Here is a 21898-nt window from a genome sequence, read left to right on the forward strand (position 1 = left end):
GCTTGGTATAAGCTTTTAACTCCTCCCTTCTAACTTCTTACTCTGAAAAAATTTATGTGTAACATTTGAGAGGTTTGAGTGAAGGTGATCTGTAGCATTTTCTTTCTTTTTGCTTATATTCTGCCTACCAGACATATTCCAAATAGGTCAAATTTATCAAATAACCATTTTCAAGTGAAACATAATTGTACTAGTTTTGTAGAGCAGTACGTTTTTATAAATGGTACTTTACTTAAGGGCATGTTTCTTTTCATTTAAAGCCCGATCTTATGCTTCCATTAATGTTTAATTCTGAACATGCTTTCATGTTTCATAAAAACCTGAGCTAGGTACTAAACCTAAGAAGCTCTGTAGAAAAGAAATTAGAGTAAATAGTAAATCTGACAATGATATGTTGTTGACAGCTTGAGTATTTTTGTTTGGTCTCATCTATTTTAAGATTTAACACTGATTTAAATAAAGTCATTTCGTATTTAATTAATCTAGATCCTAGTAATTTCAAATGAAAAAACAACTTATTGGAAGACTAAGAAAATATTTTCTCTAAAAACTTATCTTGTAAATCTGAAAAAGGGTAAAAATCTCCCACTTAGTTTCAAATCATAGAAATACAAGTAATCTAAATCATGTGGGGGAAACATGAGAAGTTAATATACATGCTGAAAAAATACTGCATTTTCTAGTACTGATATCCATTATGTGCCCTATACGTTATGAAGAAAAATACCTTTTCTCTACCAACTTCAGTAGAAAGCAGGAAAAAATACATAATGATGTGACAGTTTAAAATATCACTAGAGACTGTGGACACCTGGTACTGTGAAAACATTAACAAAACTTTACGAGAACAGTATTAACTTTCCTGACTTCAAAGGTGCTTAATATTTCCGGGTCTCAGCTTTCAGTTTGGTAAAAACTAGAGTGCTGAATCAGATTTGTGCTATTGCTTCTGCTTTAATCCCTAAAGTAACTTGTTTATTTCCATTATAAGTCTCACCACTTAAATGCAGAGAACCCTATTTTTTTAAAGGGGCTGATAAGATGACTACCAGAATGTTTTAATCTCAAATATTTAAAAACCAGTTTGGCCTAAAACTAGTGCCAGTTATTTTCTGCTATGCCTGTATGTCCTCACTTAAATGGGGTAGTGGGTAACGTCAGAGCAGGAGAAGGAAGTCGTCAAAGCATGACGGTTGAAGAGAAACCCAGAACCGGAATGGGCTAGAAGTATCCAAAGGTAGCCGATCCTCCATTTTATTGGTGAGGAAATTGGGGGCCCAGAGAGGGAAGGTAACCAGCCTTGGGTCACACAGCAAGCAGTAGCGGAGCGTCTCCCGAACATGCCAAGGGCCCTAGCTCCCAGCTCTCCCAGTCCTTGTGGCGCCAGGCAGCGGGGAGCCGCGACTTCCCCGGGAGGCCGCGCGCGGTCGCAGGGAACCGTGCCCAGCTCGAGACCTACTCGGTGGCCCGCACGAAGCTGCACGTGTCCGCCCGGCACACGTAGAAGCTCTTTCCTTTATTCGGGCCATGGCGGACGCCAGTCTTCAGGAAGCATAAGGTCCCTGAGGAGAGAAGGTCCACAACGATTACGCCACGCTAGATGGACAGACCCCCAAGGGACCCTGGGACGCTGACCTCCTACCGTGCTCGGGACACCTAACTGCTTCCATCCCGCTCCTTTTTTCCTCTCCCCCGAAACCACCCCACCCTCAAAGCCGGCTTCCGCCTTTTACTCCGCCCTCATCATTCAGGAACCAATCACCACCCACCTCCTGTAGCCTTAACCCCCATAATCCACCGCCGCGGCCGTAGCCATCCCCGCCCTATCATCAGCCAATCAGACGGGAAGTTTGCTCACCTCCAACCAATCACAGCCGCTTTCAGGCTTGGGGGGCGCCAAAATCAAATAAGAGGCGAGTGGGTGGGAGAAACCTGGCCTTTGGCTGGTGGGGTGTGGCTGAGGCTGGAGTAGGGTTTGGAGGCTGGTGGGGCTTCCGGGCCGAGGGGAGAGTTGCTTTGTAGGTCCTGGAAGAGCAAAGAGCAGGACCGTGAGCGGGGCGAGTCTAGCTTGCATTCTTTTAAGATCTCGAGATGGCCCTAGAGGCTGCAGGTGTTACAAACTGCAGAGACGAGCTCTGCAAAAAAGGCTCCCTTCTCCGCCGAGAGCGCCTGGAGCTCCGCGGTCATCTGCGAGCAGGGGCCTGGCGCTGGTGGGCGCTTTGCTGCCGCGCTCGGCCACTGGGAGGGGAGGCCACCGCAGGAGCAGCTACTGGATTTGCAGTGCTGGGGCGGTGGGAGAGGGGGCGAGTTGGGGTGCAGGTGAGGGCTGATGCGGTATCCTTTAAAGCTGTGCAGTGAACAAAGTTTGTCATAGAGCAGGCATAAGGGCTTCTCTGGGACCCCATGACACAAAGTGCTTACCCGTACACGTCTCTCTTGACACCCTGGTGAGAGGGGCAGCATTTTAAGGACCCCGAGACTCATAAAAATTTGAGTAACTCACCCAAGATCACAGAATTAGTGAGTGGACGATCTGCAGACAGATGCCCAGGGGACCGCGCAGCTGCCTCCTGTTTGTTCTGAATGTTCGTTCTCTAGGCGCTCAGTGTAGGAGACCTGAGTTAGAAGTGTCAAAGTGGAAACAACAGGGGAGAAAAAGATTACCTTTAGTGAAAGTTTTATTTTGTACGTTTTTATTGTCAGAGTTTTTCTACTAGTATTCTTTTGTAATATTAAAAACCGAGGATGAAGTTAAAAGAAAGGGGACTATTTGAAATTATAATCAGATCTATTAGTCAACAAAAAGAGCAATAGCAATCAAAGACTTATTGCAAGAGAGATGGCTTCATATTACAACTATTGAGGAACATATGTCCAGACATATGGTGTGGCATGTGCAACTGTACTTACAGACAGAGGAGGACAGAAAATCTTCAAGTTCTAGGAAATTTGGGCTCTATGATAAATGTAAATGTCATATAGGAGCCAAAGGAGGGGTGAGAAACCTGAGGTGTCATTTATTTAAAAAGTATTTACTAAATAGCTTTTAGCTTTTTGTATGCCCAGTGCGAAGCCTAGGTGGTTGAGAAATATAAAATTCATTCATACACAAAGTTGAAAACAACTATTCTAACCACAAAGAGCTTGCTCAGTATTTGGAGGAGACTGAACTAGCATATACTGAACACTTAAATAACAACGTACAAAAAAAAAAAAAAAAATGTAAAATAGTATTTAAATGTCAAGATGAGTGGAGTTAGCCATAAACTCTGTAGGACTAGACCTGTAAGATGTGTCTGGAAGCAAAGTGGAGTTGGCTTATACATAACTGTCCCCTCTGGAACACCTATAGATAAACTTAAAGATAGAAAAGGAGCAAAAAGGAAACAAATAACAGGCATTTTCAGTATTACAGTTTATAATAGATTGTAACTCTCACACTGAGAGATTTTTATGCACATATTTAATAAATGCTGTATGGGGAAAAGTAGACCATGAATACTGGACTTGCAGGACAAAGGGCATGATAATTTACTTATTTCTTGAAAAATATCTTTTTGAAACAAAAAGACAAAATCAGGGCCTCTTAAATATCCCATTAAGGAAGAATCTCTTCCTCTGCAAGCATTCAAGCCTGTATCTCAGGTGCCACCCCATGAAAGCATGCGCAGCCAAGTCACAGAGAGGGGTAAACATTTCCTCCATCAATTCAGGATGTCCTAGAACAAAATACTTAAGCTCTGGAGGGTTTATTCTATCTAATCACATTCATAAGGCTGAAAAAACAAACAAGTACTTTGTGAAAGGTGGCCATAATATTGGCATAAACTATAGTGAGTGATACAGTATATACTTTTCAAAATATACACATATATTAACTTATCTTTAATTCATATCCTTAATTAGCCTGCAGACCCCTGGAAAGCCCTTTGGAGAATGTGCTATTTTGAGTAAAGTTGAGTCTGTTTTTCTTTAAAACGTGATTTATTCAAAACGAATGCCTAGACTCAGTCTTAGAGCTCAACGATGGTTTAAATCCACAAGTTAATGAGCCAATAAATTCTTTCTGCATGAGGCTGGTCAAATGTAAAGTATGTGATGGAATTGTTCTAAAACTGGACTGTGGTAATGGCTGCACAACTGTATATACGTTTACTAAGACTCAGGGAACTGTGCACTTTGAATAGGCGAATTCTGTAGTGTCTAAATTATCCTTCAATAAAGCTATTAAAAACAAAGATACAATGTATACGCAATGCCAAAACATTTACATGGAAAGCAAAATCTAGATGTTTTGACATCCTAAGGAAATTAATGGGTGAAGGAGCGAAACAGCAGAAACTCTTTAATTTTAGTTGGTTTTAATCTTCAAGCCGACTGGTTCTCTGAATAAAATCCAGAGTGGTTCAAACGCTCATTTTAATTCTTGGGGAAATGAAACAGCTGTATTTCATCTGGTCAGCATTTGTGCTGGCTGGCATATATTAAACCTGCCAGACTAGGATATTGGTGATGAGAGTGTCAGAAGAGTCGCCCCTGAACATCCCTATCGCTGTCTGTATCGTTTTAAAACAATCAGCAAGTCCAAGTTTCAAGTTATTTGTAAGATTTCCAGTTCTATGCAACCTTTACATTTACTCATTATTTTGAAAATTAAATTGTTCAAATGTGTTTTTCCAATTAGCTGAGGATCTAAGTATATTTTGTTTTCCGAAATTATGTCCCTCTGGGTTTTTGTTCATTGCTTTGGGGTGGGGTGGGGAGGGGTTACTAATTTTAAATAATATATAAAGGATTTTTCCCCCCATAAGGCACATGGTCACTAAAGGGAACCATCACAGTAGCCTAACGCTGAGGTGTATCCTGAAATGACTATTTTACATGCATTCTTACATGTAATTCTCACAGCTGCCCTGGCAGCGGGTATTCTCTTATCCCCATTTTAAACAACAGGATACCAAAGTTTAGAGTAGTTAAGGAGTTTGCCCCAAGGCCGTGCTCTTAGCCATTTCTTTACAGAGCCTCTCCTTGGACTTTGAAACCAACAAATTAATCTTTTCCTGGCCCAAAGTCACAAAGCTGACACAGATCAGGAACTAGAAGCTGTTTTGGAGGAACTCCCAATCCAGTGCTTGCCACCACAGTATTTTTATGAAGCATAAATTATTCAGTGATTCATTCAGATGTTTAACCTACACATAGCCAAGCATTCAGATATTTGTGTCATACAGACGTGGCTCAACAAATCCAAGATAAAAAAAATTTGCAAATCCTAACTACTACATATAAAATAGATTAAAAAAACAAATTTCTGTATAGCACGGGGAACTACATTCAATATCTTGTAGTAACCTATAATGAAATAGAATATGAAAAGGAATATATGCGTGTATATATGTATGATTGAAACATTATGCTGTGTACCAAAAATTGACATATTGTAACTGACTATACTTCAATTAAAAAAAAAAAAAGAAAAAAGAAAAAAACAAACCTACGAGCCAAGTCCTGCCATTCTATAAATGACCACTAGGTGGCAGCATATTAACATTAAAAACCTAACACAAGGCCCACCTCTTCTGCCGTTTTCATTCTTTCTATTTAACCATATGAAATGGTAATTCAATTTCATTTTATTTTGTGCCTTTCAAATATATGATCATTTTAAACTTGCTCTTTGACAAAGGCACAGTCAGGATGAGACTATAATAAGGACAAATCTAGTTATAATTGGAAAAGTGAAGAGACTTTACAAATTCTTTTGTTGTACCAATATTTTGTATTACATTCCAAATATTACTGGTCTTAAAATATCCCCCAAATGCTTCAAAACAGGCCCTCTTACTCCATTTTTCTTTTCTGATAAGTGTACAATTTGGTACTTTTTTGGTAAATTTAGAAAGCTGTGCAAACATCATCGCAATCTAGTTTTAGAACATTTCCGTCACACCCAAAACTTCCCTCAAACCCGTGTGTGGTCCATCACCACTAACACCCCCAGCACCAAGGCAGCTACTGATCTGCTTTCTGCATTTATAAATTTGCCTTTCTGGGGCACTTCGTATGAATGAAGTACACAATATGTAGTCTATTGCCTCTGTCTTCTTTCATTTAGCATAACGTTTTTGAAGCTTATTCATGTTGTATCGTGTATCAGTGTTTCGTTCTTTTTATTGCTGAATAGTATTCCATTGTATTTATCACCAGCTGATATACATTTAGATTCTTTTCTCTTTGGGGTTATTAGGAATAATGTTGTTATGAAGATTAACAAGACTTTATGTTGACATTTGTTTTCATTCTTCTTGGTTAGATACCTAGAAGAGGAATGGCTGGTCAGGTGGTAAGTCTATGTATAACTTTTTAAGGAATTAACAAGCTGTTTTCCAAAGTGGCTGTATCATTTTATATTCCCACGAGCAATGTATAAATGTTGTAGGTTCTCCACGTCCTTACCAACACTTGTTATTGTCTATCTTTTTTTTATTACAGTCATTCTAGCAGCTGTGAAGTGGTTTCATTTATTTTATTTATTACTTATTTTAATTATTTATTTTACTTCTCTTTTTTTCTTTTTAAAAAAAATCTGGGCGTGGGGGAGGTAATTAGGTTTACTTATTTTTTAATGGAGGTTCTGGGGGTTGAATCCAGGACTTCATGCATGCTAAGCATGCACTCTACCACTTGAGCTATACCTGTCCCCTCATCTTGGCTTGAATGTGCATTTCCCAATGACTGTTGATAATGAGCTCCTTTTCATGTGCTCATTAGCCATCATCTTCCTCTTTTTTAATTGTCTTGAAAGGTTTTTCTTCCTTTAAAGGTTTGTATGAAACTTAAAACTAAAACCCAAGCAAAAATGACACTGTTATTAACTCAAGGAGATCAAAGAAATAGTAATGTATAACGTTAATGTTTGTAGACTGTTCAGTAACAAAATTGCACACATGCTGCAGTTACAGTCATATGAAAAATATTTTTAACCACAACAAACTATTAACTTTTAAGACTACATTCCATTCAGATACCTCTGAGAGGCTGAGTTGGGAGATGAGGGTAGTTTTCATTTTCCACAAGTTAACATGTATTGCTCTTATGACTTAATAAAAAAAATCCAGTAAGACATTAAAAGCAGATGCATAGGAAAATATAACAGAAGAAAGGCACCAAAATAATAATAATGGTTATTTAAGATGGTAGGATTATTGGTAGCCTTTTTCTCTTTTCCCCGTTTTTCTACACAGCATGCAACGATATTACACTGTCAGGTAAAGCAGTTGTAGGACCCACATCTCCACACCTCACTAAGCATCTCTTAAACTTGCTTTGTTCTCAGTTTAGCTATATAATCCTGACCTTCCTGTAATTAATCCATTCTTTTATATTCTTAATTCCTTTCATTCCCTTTTTTGGTAGCTAATTTCAATTTTATAGCAAGATCTCTTTTCCCTTAACTCTACTCTAGTTATTTTGCTTAATTCTGACCTTATGCTCAACTCCAATTCCAAATATTACTAGAAAGCAAGGACACTTCTCACTTGTTTTCTAAAACCCTTGCCTCTTTAGAAGTGAGATAACCTAGAGTCTCAAGGCCTCTCATGGCTGTATACTTGTTTGCTGGCAGTCACCCTGAGTTGCGTTTCTTCTGGAAGGCAGCAAATGACATAGGGTAGATGCCAGGTTCTCAAGCTGAGAACGAATAAACTGCCCAGTGCTCCAAAGACTTTTGCCATGATGTTTGGAGTCTCCCTAGATGCTGGGATCTTGAGGACTGAAGAAACTCTGGCAGAGTTCTGGCCAGTTCTCCATACACGTCCCTTCGGAGTTAACCTAGGGGCTGGAACAGAATAGCTTCTGTTTGTTTGTTTGTAAATTTAAAAAAATTGAGGTATAGTTGATTTACAATGTTGCATTAGTTTCTGGTGTACAGCATAGTGATTCATTTATATATATATATATATGTATGTATATATACACACACATATTCTTTTTCATATTATTTTTCATTACAAGTCACTAAAAGCCATTGAATAAAGTTTCCTGTGCTATACAGTAGGAACTTGTTGTTTATCTATTCTGTACCTAGTCGCTTGTATCTGCTAATCCCAAACTCCCAATTTATCTCTCCCTCCCCCTTTCCCATTGGTAACCATTAGTTTGTTGTCTATGTCTGTGAGTCTCTTTGTTTCGTAAATAAGTTCATTTGTGTCATTTTTTTAGATTCCACATTTAAATGACATCATATGATAGCTGTCTTTCTCTGTCTGACTTACTTCTCTTAGTATGATCATCTCTAGGTCCATCCATGTTGGAACAGCCTCTGTTTTCTGCTATTTTTTTCAGTACAAAAACGGTCTTAAAGAACACATCAGCCTTTGAATAGCATGAATCAGATTCTGTTACTCCTTGCTTAAAACCCTTCGTTGGCTTTCTGTCAAACTTGGAAAAAGGTTTCAGGCTTCATCTTTGTTCACACAGGGCCCCATGTGATCTGGCCCTGGCCGCTTCTCCCTCTCACCTCTGCTCCTGGCTCCCTGCGCTCCAGCCACCCTGATCGGTTCCCCTCCTCAGTGCGCCCAGCTTGGCCTTACCTCAAGGGGGCCTCTGTCCATGTTGTGCTTTCCACTGAGGATGCTTTTCCTAGTTCTTTTTTTTTTTTTTAAACTTTTTTATTGATTTATAATCATTTTACAATGTTGTGTCAAATTCCAGTGTTCAGCACAATTTTTCAGTCATTCATGGACATATACACACTCATTGGCACATTTTTTTCTCTGTGAGTTATCATAACATTTTATGTATATTTCCCTGTGCTATACAGTGTAATCTTGTTTATCTATGCTACAATTTTGAAATCCCAATCTATCCCTTCCCACCCTCCACCCCCCCTTTTCCTAGTTCTTTAAAAGCCTCGTTCCTCAACCTTCAGGTCTCACTTAAATATCCCATCAGTGAGGCTTTCCCTGACCACTTACCTAACGGAGGTCCTTCCTCAGCGCTCTGCCTCAGCTCCGTGCTTGCTTTCTGTACAACATTTTGCTGGTAGCGCGTTGTTCGGTTCACCTGTTGCTTGTCTGTCTCCTCCGTTGATAATATATGTAGATGCCAAGAGAGCAGCTTCTGATTTGCACTATATACACGGGGCACAGAAATTCACTACATACCTTTTAAGTGAAATAAATTAAACCATAGAGTGGAAGGGACCTGAAAGTCACCCAGTGTGTCCTCCCCGTCCCCTCCCCATCATCCGTGATGGATTCAGCATAGAAACTTCGGGTCACAGCAAGTTCTCTACTTGGGTATCTCAAAATGTCAATTAATTCTAATGTGTATTGAGTAGAAATCCTTCTGTCTGAAACTTCCACTTACCATCTGGAGTTACACATAATACACAATTTTTTCAATGTCACTTTCAAATATTTGAATATGATGATCTCATCCTCCCCACACTCCACCTGGGTTCTCATTCCTCAGGGAAACTGCTCCAACCGCTTCAATTACTTCTCTCCTCTCCAGATCCCCTCACCAGCATTTTTCAATGAATCTCTGCTTAATTCGAGGCATCTCAAATAGAACTCAATAGGAAGAATGATGTGGGATAATTATCTCCTTTATTTTGGATATGACCACTTTATAAATGCAGTATAAAGCTACAGAAATCTTTTTCTCTCTCTTCTCTAACAAATACGTCATGCTAGTAATTTATATCAAGAGTTCAATCAACCAAAACCACTGCTTTCATTATCACACATGAACTCAAGCCTCCCTTACCTGGTGCTTCTAATTGCCTGAACTTAACTATGAATTCTAGCTTTCATCCTGTTAGTTTTGATCCATCATTCTAACCTGTCTAGATCTCTTTGAATCTTGTTTCTGTCAGCTGACTTGTTAATGTCATCTCCTGACTCTGTGTCGAGTGAGCACTTGACAAGCCTGCTCGCTTTGACTTCATCCAAGTTGCCAGTAAAAATGCTGACTGGGGTAGACCCATTAGCACACCCTGGAGAGGTCTCTTCCAGGTAAACATGGTGCCTTGGTCATCATGCTTTGGATATGGTCATTCAGTCAGGCATGGACTCTCATTAATGCCACGTTGCTCCTTCTTATTCAGATGCCTCGCTGTGGCTCACACCCGCTCTCTATAACTGCCCTGTGATTTCCCAGCCAGCAAAGCATAGCAGAAAAGGAAGTGAGGTTGATCTGGTTGATTTTTCCTCTTGGTGAGCAACACAGGAAGGAGCCTAGAAGCCACAGGGGGATGTGGTTCTTCAGGGCAAAGGTACTGGGCTGGTGATTCATTCAGTCACACCACCTCCTGTTCTGTCAGTTTGCCTCTCAGCATCTGTCACTTCTCACTTATCTAGTCTGCCACCCTCTTCCTCTCCCTCTTGGTCTTCTTTCAAGGTTTACACACATTTGAATGAAGGCTGGGTAGTTCAAAGTGAGGAATTTGCCTCGGTCCAACAATGAGAAGAAGGGTTAATAACTCTTTTGATGAAGATCTGAGGCAGCCTTCCTGGGAAGCCTAGGACATCCCCTTCAAAAGATCTAGCTGGTCCTCTCTCTTCAGTTCTTCTTCAGTACTTTCTCACGCTCCCTTGCCTGGACTGGCTTCCACCTTACTCTAAGTGGGAGCCGACAGACCTGTCTCCACCCACAGTAGACAGAACTTACACTCTCTGCTCTTCCAGAGAGACAGTGAGCCTTACCTCACGCTGGAGGGCTTGCTGCCTCTCCAGGCATCGGAGGGGTTTCTTCCTGCAAGCTCGCAGTCTTCTCTCTTCTCACAGAAGCTGCTGGCACCTGGGCCAGGGCATCAAGAGACCCACCTGAGCCAGAGAGAAGAGCTTGGGTGGGTGGGGCAGGGGCTGTAAGGTTCTTCTTTCTGTAGTTTGTGGCTTTTATTTCTGCTTTCTCATTCTTATGCTTATTACCCATGTCTTCTCTCCCAGTCCTCTTTTTCTCCTACTTTCCCCACTGCTCCTTCCTCCAACCCTCCACCCTTCTCCTTTGGTCCAGGGGAGACAAAAGCAGCATTAATGATTGGCTGTGGAGGATGATCTTCCGGGTTCTTTGTCTTCGCACTCACAGCTCTGCATTGAGCAGATTCGTTTCATCCTTAAACTTTTTCCATGATGACACAATTCCTGCCCCTTTAGTAATCACCGGTTTTCTGATGGAAGAGCTGAAGCACAGCTAAGTGGTAGGTGGGGAAATTCTGCAGGCTTGAATGGTTTTGCTTTTAAGTTGTGTACCCTACCCATGAGTGTGTAAGTACAATAAAAAATACCAACATGTAGCACTCAATTTATTCCATCTGAACCATGTAAACATGCATAAAGAGCACAGATACAGGGCAAACCACAGTGCAGTTCATTCATTACATGGTCAGTTCTGCTATGGGCCAAATTATCCCCCACCCCAAGTTCATATGATGAAGCCCTGACTTCCCAATGTGATGGTATTTGGAGATGGGGCTGTTGGGAGATAATTCAGTTTAGATGAGGTCATGAAGGTGGGGCCCTCATGATGGCATTAGTGTCCTCTTAAGAAGAGACACCAGAGAGCCTCTCTCTGACCTCCCTCCCTCCCCCAGTCTCTGTCTCTCTCCATCACACAAGGACACAGTGAGAAGCTGACAGTTTATAGGCCGGGAAGAAGGTCCATGCCAATCACCTGGCACCTTGATCTGGGACTTCCCAGTCTCCAGAGCTGTGAGAAAATAAATTTCCATTGTTTAAGCCACCCAGTTGATGGTGTTTTGTTATGGCAGCCTGAGCAGACTAATACAAATTTCCAAGCTAATTGTTTGCTACCTGCCATAACATTTGTTTTCCAAATGTGTCATTTGCACTCAAATCTACATGTAAATTGAACGAGCTAATTAATACAGGTATAAAGTATCTCAGTATAAGAGTCTCTGGTGACTTCATTTCCCACTGATTCCACTCTATTTGCATATCTTCACTCGGAACTCCTGGACTAAACTACACTGACTTCTCATTTAACCTGTAAAGCACTCAGACAATTTTCTCTAAACACTTCTCTGTCCACGTTACTACGATATCCTGACTCTTTCCTGAACTTTTACACTTCTCTTTCCTGAAATGAGTCTCCTGGACTGTGGACCCAAGCAAGGATCCCACTTTGTGGCAAAGCCCAGGCTTGCCTTTCATTTCCATACCCTGTCTCTCCACTACTGTGTTAAAAACTAGGAGGCAAAATGCAGGTAACTGGTAGCCTCTTCAGGAGCAGAAAGGATTAATATGGCCAGTTTGTCAATCATGGTAATGACGTCTAACATTTATGAGTTCTAACTTCCTTACATGCACGTCTCATTTAATCCCTACAACAAACCCTCTGAAGCAATGGATAGTCCCTCCATTTGATGGACGAGGGAAGTGGGCAAAGAGATTAACTGCCAAAGGTGACCCAGCCAGTGAGCGATGTCATCAGGAGCTGAACCTAAAGCAGTCCAAATCCAGATCTCACATTCCTGACTTAAATTGGTGGAAGTGCTCATTGGACATACCATCTAAAAAGACCAAAAGGTCACCCTGGAAGACTCTAAGAAGGAGTAGTTAGCAGCCTCAATTTTATCTCACTGCAGCTTACTCCTTATGAGGACTGATATGTTGACTATTTTTCTGTGTGTGGAGAAGGGTTACGAAATATCACAATTGCATTTGGCCTGTTGCCAGGTGAGAAGTCTCCTATTTTACTGGATTTGAGTAATTCATACCTAATACTATACTGAATACTTTCCTTCCATCAAGAACAAGATCTCAAGCGAGGAATTTAGAGGTGTGTGTGTTGGAGCCAACACTAGCCATATCCAGTAACCCACGTTCAACATGGAAGCTACGGCCAGCCCACAGCCCCTTCAGTCTCCTGTAACGCTGCTCGAGTTTTTGCTTCAATAGCGATGCCTTTCGCACCAGCATCCCCATTTGTCAGTTGTAGGGCTAGAAGGTTTTGTGGCCCCCACATAGGAAATAAAGGCTATTCTGATAACTTGCATTGTTTTATTAGGCCGGTCGTATCTTGGGTATTGAGAACAGAAGACTCTTGAAATGATTTCCTGCTGCTAGTTGCATGGTGCAAATAGCTGCTGTCGGACAGACCGGTAAACAATACAAAGATTCCCCAAAGACAGACGAGAGCTCACAGCATCTGCCTTTAGTCACGGGAGATCATACAGAAACACGCTCTTGTGTGTCTGTTTGAACAGCATCACAAGGCAGCACAGGGCAACTACTCAATCATCATGCTCTGAGCTGGACGGAAATCTGTGGGAACCCAGGCGAGGAGTGCAAAGGGGTCTCCTGCTCCTCCAGCCCGAATTCGTCTCCCCTTTGTAGAGCCAATCGGCACTCAGAGAGCATGGGAGAAAAGAAGCACCCATCATTGTGCGGTCCCAATGAGCCTCTCATTACTGCGCGCGTACAGGTCTTTGCTCATAATGAGAGCGCAGGCTCTCTGCAGCCGGAGGAAGCATGCTGTGACAGATGCTGCTTCTGGAGTCAACGCACCAGCTCTGCCCCTTAGTGCTCAGTGACCTTAGGCACCGTACCTAACTGCTTTTTCCTGGTTTGTGCTTTAATCTCAGTTTCTTTACAGATTTGTCATAAGGATTCAGTCCTCATGATTTATTAACTCCTTTCTCCTTTTCTCTTGGAGGCAATGGATGATGTCAGTTATTTCTGCATGCCTTGCTCCTAGTGTGTGTCTTGGCACATGCTAAATATCAGAAAATGCTTGTAGAATACAGGAATCTTATTTCTCTTGTATATTAAAATCCCCCTCTCTGTGTTGGCCATCCAGTTGGTTCTCAAATACTTTTTGAAAGAAAGATGCTTTTTATTTAATTATTTTTTAAAGTTTATTTTACTTTATTCTTAATCTTTTTGGTGAGGGGAGGTAATTAGTTTTATTTAGTATTTATTTATTCTTAGAGGAGGTACTGGGGATTGAACCCATGACCTAATGCCTGCTAAGCATGTGCTCTACCACTGAGTTAAACCCCCTTTCCCCCAAAAGATGCTTTTTAAAAAAACTCAGGTTTAAGCTTACATGTAGTAAGCTATTTATTAAGTTATGCATACTATATTTATATTTTATATTTATTAAATTATATAGAATTAATTTCAGTTATTTATGAACAGTACAGTACTCAATCTTAGGAAGACAGTTCAGTGAACTTTTACAGAGGCATATGCCTATGAAGCCATCACCTAGATAAAGATAAAAAAACAGTTCAGTTGCTTCAGAAGCTTCCTTTATGCTACTTCCCAGTCAATACTCCTGCCAGAGGAAATCATTATTCGGAGTTCTGTCACCATAGATAGGTTTTGCTTGTTCTTGGACTTCAAATAAGTAGACTCATATAGGACATGCCATTTTGTGTCTGGATTCTTTCACTCAACAATGCTGTAAGATTCATCCACATCATCACATATGTCAGTAATTTGTTCATTTTTTTACTGTGCAGTATTCTGTGATGTATATAAACTATACCTTATCCATTCACCTATTGATGGACAATGGTTTTGTTTCCAGTGTTTAGCAACGATGAATAAGGCTATGCGTATCCTTGCGTATGTCTTAGTGGACATCGGCATTCGTTTCTCTCAGGTAATGTAAGGAACGGAATTGCTAAGCCATAGAGTCAGTGTATATTTAAATTTATTAGAAACTACCTGTTTTACAAAATAGTTGAAGAGATTTACACTCCCATCAGCAATGTATTGAATTCCAGTTGCTCCAAATTCTTACAAGCATTTGATATGATCAGTCTTTTCAAATTTAGTCATCCTGATGTAATGAATTTGGGTTTTCATTTAATGGTTATTCACAGCATATGAGCTTATTAATAATTCCTTATCCCATGCGGTCCTCCATCTCAGCAAATGGTTTAATGTGATGAATATGCTTCTAGTCAAAATAGCTCCATTTGGCAGTCAGAACTGGTGCAGAAGGAACCTTGGATTCAGAGATGACATGATAGAAACTCCAAATTTCTGACAAGTAAATTAAACATAAAAGCAAGTTTCAAAAATACAAAGTAAACAGAAAGCCAGTTAAGATAATGAACGACATAACCCTCTCTTATCTCTACACTTCTCAGTAGAAAATTCTGTCAACACGTATTTATTAAATTGAAGAAGAATCTCATAACATGTGTCATTGTATTTTACAAATACGTATTAGCTACCTCTATGAGCTTGACATAATACTGGAAACTTGCTGATAATTTTGTTCAGTTCTCCAAACTCTCACAAAATTGGTTTTATCTCCATTTTACAAAGTACCCACCCCGACCCCATCCCTCATCCATGCGGCTGCTTTTCCAATCCTCCTACAGGACGACTGTTCTTTCCCTACTAAGCAACAGTCAATGGCTCACCCTGTCCATCCAATAAAGTCCAAGTTCTTGCACAAGTTCACGATCTCTTTTCCTTCCCCTGTGTTTCTGTGTTAATCTCCCATTGCCCCCCTCCGCAAATCTAATGCTTAAATCAAATCAAATCTATTCTACATACTGTGCTTTACACGAGGCTACCTCTGCCCCTTGATGACTGTTTACTCCAACTTTTCCTGTCTAAATATTTCCGGACATTTTAAAATTTAAATGACATCTCCTTTGTGACATCGTCTCATTTCTCATTGCCCATGGCACTTTGCTGCATTAGGAGGTAAAGATTAACAGCCAGGGTAACAGAAGTCTGAGCTGAACCTATAGGTAATGCCGACTTCTCTGGACCTGTCCGATGAGTGGGGAGCCTCCCTCAAGCCTGATTTGCATGACCCACCTGCAGGAGAAAGAGGGCTGCTGATGAAGACATTACAGAGTTTCCTGGGAGCCAAGAATGTGAAATGGAGAGCACAGTGTGAAGTCTGTCTCTCAGACTAGTTCCAGACTGGCTGGTGTCTTGACCCTAAGGAGAAAGGAGATATTGAGCAAAAGCTGAAGGAGTTGTCACAGGAGATCTTTAGAGACATGGGGGCACAAGCCATCTTGGATTTTTGTTGTTTTCGTTTTCTGGGGGGAGGTAATTAAGTTCATTTATTTATTTTTAATGGCAGCACTGGGTACTGAACCCAGGACCTCATACATGCTAATCATGCACTCTACCACTGAGTTAAACCCTCGCCCACCATCTTGGATTTGATGGAAATCCAAATAGAGTAACACAAGGACAGAATGAGAGTTAGGTACTTTTCCTTGCTTGCCACTGTCCAGCTTGGGCATCTCAGGTGCTACAGCATCCTGACTGCAGTGGGAGCTGTAGATCTGAACAGAGCAGCAGGAAACCATGTGAGAGTGGACTTGTTTGTGAACTCGGATGAATTCCCAGGATCCTAGAGAAGCTCCAGGAATGTTTGAAGAACACTTTCTAGATGGTAAGACTCTGTATAAGCTTGGGGCAAAAGTCAGTAGAATTTGGATTATTGCTGTTGATTTCATTTCATTTATGTGCACAGACAGGTAAGGCCTGGAAAACCTTGGGTTATGCTGACATTCATTTATGACTTGAAATGGTTTAAAACTTATCTTCATGTAAGTATCTGATTTGATCCTCATAACAACCATATGAGGTGGATAACATTATCACCAGATTTTTTCCAATAGTGATGGATTTGAGCACAGTATTTATTGGGGAAAGAGTCCAGGACTTGTCAGCAGACCTAATTTTGAGCTCTTGCCCTTCTGCCTATGGCTGGGTGATCCTGGTGAGACTTAACCTCTCCGAGCTTCAGCTTCTCACCTGCAGGACAGGAATCGCAGCCCTTTTGCGTGGGGTGCTGTGAACCTGAGATGAAGAACAAGTCCTGTGCGACTGTGAGAAACTACTGTGGTGCAGGACTTGCTGCCAACTGCACTCATCTTCTGCCGTAAATCGGTCGTTCCTCGACATGCCTCAGCAGACTGAAAACAGTGAATGGAGTGTATTCACGCCTCCTTCTTCTGTGTTACCTTGTCCTGCAACTCAGCAGGATGGTGTGGAATACCTCAGGGGTGGTGAGTTCCTCATCTTTGATGGGAGTGTGATGGAGAGGATTCATACTTCAGAACCGCTTGGACTAGACCCCAATCCAGAGAGCCTAAGATTCTTTACTGAAGTAATCAGGTACATACCAGATACAGATGTAACAGGTTAAATCAAGTTCCCCAGGAACACAGTATGTGGCTAAGATACATAGAACATGACCCACCAGAAGGCTGTGTAGGTCACACAGTCTATTGTGGCAACTACTCAACCCGGCCATGCTATGGTAAGGGCGGCCATGGACAACACGCAGGCAGATGAGAATGCCTGTATTCCAACAACTTGTATTTTAAAAAACAGATGTTGGGCCTCATTTGGCTTCTGGGCTACAGAGTAGCCAACTCCTGAGACAGAGGTTTGTCCAGTTGCCAAAGAGGATTTGGTAACACAAGCAGCCAAAAGCAAAACCAGGCGGTGACACAGAATAGAAAAGTCAAAATCATTGAGTGAAAGTAACGTTCTCTGTTTAGCTTTAAAAACAAAAATGAAAGGAGGTGGGAAGGGATAAATTGGGAGTTTGGGATTTGCAGATACTAACTACTATATATAAAACAGATAACCAACAAGGTCCTACTGTATAGCCCAGGGAACTATATTTAATACCTTGTAATGGCCTATAATGAAAAAGATATGAAAAGAAATATATATATATATGTGTATATATGTATATGTGTGTGTATATATATATATAAATTAAAAAATGAATCACTATGCTGTACATCAGAATTTAACACAACATTGTAAATCGACTATGCTTCAATTAAAAAAAAACCTGAAAATGAACAAGTGCATAATTGGAGAGAGAAGGGGTTTCATGTAAAATGTCTGCTGAATCAGATGGAAACAAATTTTATTCTAAAGAAGTTCAGAAAGGTAAAAAGAAGACTCTAGGGTTTTAGCTGCTTGAAAACTCACTATAGGCCAAATAGCGTGATGTGATTTCTTAGAAAATCCAATGTGCTCTAGTTCCCATTAATGAAAGCAGGGCATCCAGAACAAACAGGGTGATGGTCCCCGGGGAGCAGGGCTGTGGAGTCATCCCCTGGAGCCCTCCCATCCCAGTGCTGGGCACATGGGAGGGGCTCCCTGGGGGATAATCGTTCCCGTGCACTGCTCTGGGTGGAGTAGTGGGATATCTGAGTGTCTTCCGTGCAGTCTCTGTTTTGAATTCAAATGTGGAAGACTGGTGTTTGAGCTAAGAGCTGAAAGGCAGGGTCCAGAGGCAGATGGGGAACAGCGAATGGGGAGAAAGGACCCCAGGTTGGGACACTACTAGAATCTACTCGGATTCTGTCAGGGCTTAAATCCAATCTCTTTCTCTTCAACATCCAATTAAAATCCAGGTTTCTGGAAAAGATGGGGGTGAGTATCACACCAAGAAATCTTAGCATTAGCTTTGTTTTCTGAAAAATATGTTCCCTCACCTGAGAGAGAAGAAACAAACGTGCTGGCCTGCTTAAGAAAACATTTGGAATATTTCAAATGAGGCTACAAAGGGAGATGAATTGAAGGAAGTGGTGGGTCTGCAGTGCGAGTTCTCACAGCCACCAATAATTCCCTTGCAAAGGAACTAATTATGCTTGGAGAGGACTTGTGTGCCTGATAAAATAATTAAAAATAAATTGCTCTCCTTGGAAATGCAAATTACCGTGTGTGAAAACAACCCCGTTGGTCACATAGATAATAAACAGATGTGTTTTCTCAAGTCTGTGAGGTGGCACTGATTGGTTTCCAGTTCTGGGTACCACAGGGCCCAAGCCACCTTAGAAACAAAGGTGGGGGAACCTCAGGCCTGGTGGGGACAGTTGTTATCTCCTCGGGGACAGCTGTTGAGAGCCTTTAGCCATGACACTCCCCACACCCTACCCGGCTGACTTTTCCTGGCTGAGAACAGAGGATGCTGAGGAAATGGACCTGACCCACTCTTCCCCCTGAACTCCTCGCCCCTGCCAGAGTGGGAGGGGACGGTGGTGCTGTTAGACCCCCTGCCTTCTGATAAATACCCCAACGCCCTTTCCTGCTACCCAGTACTGTCAGGTCAAGGAAACTAAGACCTTGGCTACGAAGAGCCAGGAGCTAGATGGACTTTGCGTGTGGGGAGGAAAAGGGGATATGAGGTCTTGGGGAGATGACTGGAGCACTGTCGCAAAAAATTTTTTTTAATTTTATTGTTTTTGGTGGGAAGGTAATTAGGTTTTTATTTATTTGTTTGTTTTAATGGAGGTACTAGGGATGGAACCCAGGACCTTGTGCATGCTGAGCACATGCTCTACCACTACACCCTCCCCCTCTCCAAAAAAATTTAAAAACAGGGGGTGTAGCTCAGTGGTAGAGTGCATGCCTAGCATGCACAAGGTCCTGGGTTCAATCCCTAGTACCGCCACTAAAAAAACCTTTTTTTGAAGTTTCTCCTTAGCAATGATGTAATAAGTCTTATGGAAAAAAGAAAAAAGAAAGAAACTCAGGCTACAAAATGCTTTATTATTTCGTTCAAGAACTAATGTTGATTAAACACCTACTGTGCAGAACTGGCCCTTGAGTGGCATTTTTGATAGGCTGGAGATGAAAGGGAGGACAGAATGGGATTTCTGCCTTGCAGGAAGTCACAGTCTGGTTGGGAGGCAGATCTGACATAAATGAAGGGCACATTCTCAACTCCTTTTGCCTTGCTGACATCAGATCCTTCCCTCGGCCTCTTATCCGGAGGCAGAAGATTACTTAAAGCCAGTGTGGCTGGACCCTGAGTGTTCTCCAGGGAATCAGAGACACAAGAGAGGCGAGCAGAGGGCAGCCTTGCCTGGGGTTTTGCCCGGGGATCTCATTTAATCCCCAGCACTGGGTGAGGGAGGGGCTCCTCTCCTCACAGACAGGAGCCTGAGCCTCGGGAGATACGGTAAGTGTGAAACAGGTACCGGGTAACGGTGCCACCTGGCTCCTGGGGGGGTGCGAGGGGTAGGCGAGGTAACACAGGAAGAAACAATTAACGGTGCCCGGCACTACATACGCGCTCAACGAATGTTCCCTCTGAGGCCTCGGGAACTTGCCCCAGGCCAGACACAGAGGACAGAACCAGGGGGTCACTCATATCCTGGTCAGGCCAGTTCCAAAGCCCGCACTCTTTCCAAAGGACTGCAGGTGCCTCTGGGGATTCAACTGTCTTCATCATCCTCTTCCATCCTGTTTGTGGTCCTGCCTCCAGCCCCTTTCAAGCCCACCCAGAGGGCCTTTTCTTTCTGCGCGTTTAGACTCAGCGTGGATAACTTCCTGGACTTCCAGCATAAGCAGAGGAGGGAAATGAGCAGAAGAAAGAGCATCACGAAGGGGCAGATGACGAGGAAATAGAGCAGAGGTGCTGACGAGCAGATCCTGGAAGGCAATGTTGGCTCTGCAGCAAACAGGGGGGAAAGAAAGAATAATTAGTCTCCAACGTATTTGTACGAATTAATTGTTAACACTTCTGGGATTTATTGTTACAGGCAAATATATGTGAAAGTCACGGGGGCCACATAGCAGTCGGCCCCTTAAATCACACGCGAGGAGCGAGGAAAGGGTGCGGGGAGAGGAGAGCTGCAGGTCGGCGCTCCTCCAGCCCCACTCCCTCTCGCCCAGCGATTTCCAACCACCAGAGGTTGCGATGACCTACTTAAAACTAACAGCCAGAAAGAAAAACAAAACAAGAAAGAAAATCTCTCCTTTAATCTTCTTTCCGCAGAAAAGATATCTATAATTCAACCCTCGTTCCCAACTCTGTTGCCGGTCCTGAATTTTTAACCATTATTCCCATCGCTGCTTCTTACACACACACACACACACACACACACACACACACACACACACTCTCACTCTGCACTGTCCTTATAAAACCACAGCACCCGCAAGTGAGAAGCACCCCCCCTTCCTTAATCTCCAAATCAGCCTCGCAGTCCCCAGGCACCCCCGCATTCGGTCCCCTCCCATTATTCTTACTGTCGCCTCCACCGGGCATGCTCTCTGCACCGTAATCCCCTGGGTCCTGCTGGCCTAGCTCCCCATCACACTTGTCTTCCCACCTGGCCTCAGGCACAGTTTCCTCTTCTTTTTTTCCACTTCTCACACCTGCCTTTGTTTAGACCTCTTGTGTTCCCTTTAACCATCTTTATCATCATGGTCATTGGAGTATGTCTGATAGTGTCGCTTGTTTCTCCAGCCTCTGCAGTGCCTCGCACACCTCCTTGGTAACGTTTGCTGATCTGAATTAAACTGGATTGACGGCAACCACGTGGGCAAACGCTCCGATATAAATGCCGGCTGAAGCACACGGCCACCCAGCCATCGGGCAGCTGCAGTCCTCAGGGAAGCCCTGTCAGCACACGGACACTCAGAGCACGGACAAACAGCCCTGAAGCAGTCAGGGCCTGGCCACGCAGCCAGGGAAGACTGCACACACCGCAGGCTCCAGGAAAGAGAGCCTCAAGCTACTAGTCAAAGGAGGGCTATTTACAGTTTTTGATGCAGGACACCGAGACACCAACTACTAAATGTAGTCTTCCGACTACATTTATTTATGACAGGATATTTGAAATCAGGGCTGTTCTGAAAAATCTGATGCTAACAATAGCTGAGCTGTTATTAGAAAATCATAATGACATAAGCAATTTCTTCCTCAGAGGTTAAGCCATAGGATTCATAGGATTACAGACTCTTAGAGATAAAGACAACAGGTTTAAAGGTCATTTTGACCAACCTCACGCTGCAAGAATTTCACTTTTGGCATTGCTGATGCATTTCACACCTTGAAGAACATCTCTTTGTTGGAAGTCAAGAAAGAATCTAAACGTGTCCAAATTCTGCAAAGAAAAACTCCTGGA

At 42.3% G+C, this 21898-nt stretch overlaps 2 protein-coding genes across 2 annotated transcripts in view; both read right to left on the reverse strand.

Annotated features, from left to right (window-relative positions):
* The window catches only part of TTF2 (transcription termination factor 2), a 37980-nt gene extending 36246 nt beyond the window's left edge, over positions 1-1734 (reverse strand). The window contains 2 exon segments of the mRNA XM_006172502.3: positions 1460-1562; positions 1643-1734. Of these exon segments, the coding sequence (XP_006172564.2) occupies positions 1460-1562; positions 1643-1670 (131 nt within the window). The 5' untranslated portion in view covers positions 1671-1734.
* A 17778-nt stretch (positions 1735-19512) lies between these two features.
* CD101 (CD101 molecule) overlaps positions 19513-21898 on the reverse strand; it is a 37766-nt gene continuing 35380 nt past the window's right edge. Inside the window, 1 exon segment of the mRNA XM_006172501.3 lies at positions 19513-20436. Coding sequence (XP_006172563.2) covers positions 20201-20436 — 236 coding nt within the window. The 3' untranslated portion in view covers positions 19513-20200.

The sequence above is a fragment of the Camelus ferus genome, chromosome 9 (genome assembly GCF_009834535.1).
Source record: "Camelus ferus isolate YT-003-E chromosome 9, BCGSAC_Cfer_1.0, whole genome shotgun sequence".
In the NCBI taxonomy this organism is placed as follows: domain Eukaryota; kingdom Metazoa; phylum Chordata; class Mammalia; order Artiodactyla; family Camelidae; genus Camelus; species Camelus ferus.